Source organism: Palaemon carinicauda, chromosome 7, assembly GCF_036898095.1.
Source record: "Palaemon carinicauda isolate YSFRI2023 chromosome 7, ASM3689809v2, whole genome shotgun sequence".
In the NCBI taxonomy this organism is placed as follows: Eukaryota; Metazoa; Arthropoda; class Malacostraca; order Decapoda; family Palaemonidae; genus Palaemon; species Palaemon carinicauda.
Window position 1 is genome coordinate 15,823,705 of NC_090731.1, and position 3,743 is coordinate 15,827,447.

Consider the following 3,743-nt stretch of genomic DNA (forward strand, 5'->3'; position numbering starts at 1 on the left):
CATAATTGGAGAAACTGTACAATTTGCATGTACCACAGGTGCATGAATTGTGTACATTTGGTAAAATATTATAGGTACAGTTTTAAAAGTACCGTCCATAATCCAAAATGGGGCTTCTGATAATCTCTTCATATTTGCATCTGTAGTGAATATCAAAATTCGGTCGTCCTCTACCGTAGAATCTCTATATAAAAATAAACCACCAATTAACGTACGTTTGATTTCAGGAGGAATGTCAATATCCACTAAAGACGCAGATTCAGATGGACGATCACAGCGCCTGATCCGCTTTATTGTCTTTCTTAGGGTATTTTTCGAAGGCATATAGGGCATGATACTTGGATTTGCAGCGGTGGTGCTTGACTGAATCCTTTGGATCGGCTTATCTCTTGTGGATTTTGCTCGTATTTCAATTTAATTTCTTATTTTTGCTACACTAGCATCCCTTGCACAAGGAGCGTGATTGTTCTCTCCAAACTTTGTTAGTAAATGTTCTTCGTTCACAAGTTTGGTAACTGCTCTTCCTTAGCAATCATCTCGTATATATATATATATATATATATATATATATATATATATATATATATATATATATATATATATACATATATATATATATATGTATATATATATATATATATATATATATATATATATATATATACATATATATATATATATATATATATATATATATGCACACGAAAAACATATATGTATATATATATATATTATATATATATATATATATATATATATATATATATATATGCACACGAAAAACATATATGTATATATATATATATTATATATATATATATATATATATATATATATATATATATATATATATATATATATACATAAACCAGTTTGTCTCTTCAAAAAGTCTATCTAGATATCGATAAGAATAGGTAACCTGTATGGTAATAGACGAATCTTTTGAAAAAAAATAAGGTATTATTTGCTAATAGAATCACCCCAATAACTCGTAGAGGAAGGAGAAATCACATATGTAGAAAGTAATTAAAATATCACTATTTCTGTGATTATTCATAGAAGCTTCATCGATGGTAATTGGACATAAGTATAACATAATGGGTCTCTAGAGATTGCAAAAGAAGCAGGGGATAGGAAGAGAAGACGATGGATTGACGAACTAACAAAATTTTAGTGTGTGGATTGGCATAAACAGACCATAAACAGATGGGAGTGGAGGGACATGTCTGAGGCCTTTGTCCTGCAGGAGACTAATTACGGCTGAACCTAGAACGTAATAGTAACTATTCATTATCTGCAACCATAACATTGATAATCACATCGACTGAACTTTACTATACACTTGAAAAAAAAACCCGTAATTCTAATCGGAAATTCTCCGTTAATATATACTTTTCTCGGCCGTATTTTAGGAAAATACATTAGACCGTAATTTTTACCCTACTTTGTTATTATATTTAACGAGTTAGTGACCGTAATATCTCTCCTTAAATTCAATATATCCGTTTATAAAACGGTAGATTCAAGGCAACATTTATTCTATGATTTTTACCATTTTTTTTACGGCAGATTTTTAAGTGTAGTCTGAAATATATTTTCGTTAGTGACGATTCTTTAAGAAAATAAAATAAAATAGAGATTAAAAGACAAAATCCAAATGGTAAAATCCAGTCATATTGATCTTCACTCTGGTCTGAAAGATATTTTCGTAGCGGACGATTCTTTTTAAAAAAAAAAAAATAAAGATTAAAAGAATAAGTCGAAATAGCGAAATCCAGACGTATTCCTGAACCAACCAATAGCTTTCACGGAAAGTGTGATTCGATTATCACTCCATAAGGCAAGAGAGAGAGAGAGAGAGAGAGAGAGAGAGAGAGAGAGAGAGAGAGAGAGAGATCGCACCGTCTTTATTCGATTTTACATCCTATAACATACTCGTCTCGCAAAACACTTTGATTCGATTTCGACTACTAGTACTACTACTAGTACTACTACGACGACGACTACGACTACGACTACTACGACTACGACTACAACGACTACGACGGCTACGACGACTACTACTACTACGACTACGACTACGACTACGACGACTACGACGGCTACTACTACTACGACTACGACTACGACTACGACGACTACGACGGCTACTACTACTACGACTACGACTACGACTACGACGACTACGACGGCTACGACGACTACTACTACTACGACTACGACTACGACTACTACGACTACTACTACTACGACTACGACTACGACTACTACGACTACTACTACTACTACTACCTCTACGACTACGACTACTACGACTACTACTACTACTACTACGACTATGACTATTAAGAATACTACTACGACTACGACTACTACGACTACTACGATTACTACGACTACCACTACTACTACTACCACCACTACTACTACTATGACTACTACTACGACTACTACCACTAATGAAAATATATATATATATATATATATATATATATATATATATATATATATATATACATATATATATATATATATATATATATATAATTATGTGTGTGTATGTATATATCAAGTGTTCAGCACCCCGTGTTACCTTATTGTAGACCTCAAGTATATATATATATATATATATATATATATATATATATATATATATATATATATATATATATATATATATATATATATGAGGTCTACAACAAGGTAACACAGGGTCCTGAACACTTGATACACACACACACACACACATATATATATATATATATATATATATATATATATATATATATATATATATATGTGTGTGTGTGTGTGTGTGTGTGTGTGTATGTATGTATATTAAGAATCATATGTACATCACGAAAAAAAATAAAACTGGGATGAAAAATCGTGAATGGTCTTTTTCCCCAGAATTTTTCTGGAGGAAGGCGGAGACTCATGGCGCCTTCGCCTTCTGGACTAGATCTGTTTCCAGTTGAATGGAGAAAATTTTAAGGATTTTTATTATCTCTTCTTCCTTTATAAAAACAAGCTTTGATATGAAGCAGAATTCCTCTTAGTTCATGTAACTTCTACTCTAATATTTTCGCAACTGATGTAAAATATTCGATTGTATGATGTATAAACGGGGAAAAATTATATTTACCATATTTAAGAAAAAACCGTAATTTTAATCGGGAATTCTTCATGAAAATAAATTGTTCTTGACCGTATTTCAGTAAAATACAGGCGACCGGGATTTGTTAAAAAACCGTAATTTTAATCGGAAATTCTTCATAAAAATATATTGTTCTTAGCCGTATTTTAGTAAAATACGGGCGACCGTAATTTGTACCCTACTTTGTTCTTATCTTTTACAGGTTGGTGACCGTAATATCATTCCTTTACGTCAATACATCTGTTTTTAAAATGCCTGTAACATTCATTCCAGGATTTTGAACAGTTCATATAATTAAGATGATGGGAATAATTAAAAAGGAAATAGTGGTAAATTAAAGCCCATCAGTAAGTTAAATGAAATAAATCATAGGTGATTGTGAGTAAACTCGGAAGAAGAAATAGTAAAAGTAACAAAAGTGTAAAATTTTAATCATCATCATCATCATCCTCATCATTAACTCCTACGCGTATTGCCACAAAGGGCCTCGGTTAGATTTCGCCAGTAGTCTTTATCTTGAGCTTTTTAATTCAACATTACGCCATTCATCATCTCCTACTTGAAGGTTTAAAGGCCACTCATGAAT

The 3,743-nt window shown here is 31.6% G+C and overlaps 1 protein-coding gene across 1 annotated transcript; it reads left to right on the plus strand.

Moving 5' to 3' along the window:
- Nucleotides 1-331: 331 nt before the first annotated feature.
- LOC137644198 (spore coat protein SP60) lies at nt 332-2,349 on the plus strand. The gene is made up of 2 exons (XM_068377198.1): nt 332-355; nt 1,987-2,349. Exons 1-2 carry the CDS (start codon nt 332-334, stop codon nt 2,347-2,349), a joined length of 387 nt encoding a protein of 128 aa, XP_068233299.1.
- Nucleotides 2,350-3,743: the final 1,394 nt, after the last annotated feature.

Bases quoted from the DNA above. Each gene is read 5' to 3' on its own strand.
- LOC137644198 (XM_068377198.1), top strand. From the start codon at position 332: ATGATACTTGGATTTGCAGCGGTG. The intron at 356-1,986 runs GTGCTTGACTGA...TACTACTACTAG, and splicing joins TACTTGGATTTGCAGCGGTG to TACTACTACGACGACGACTA.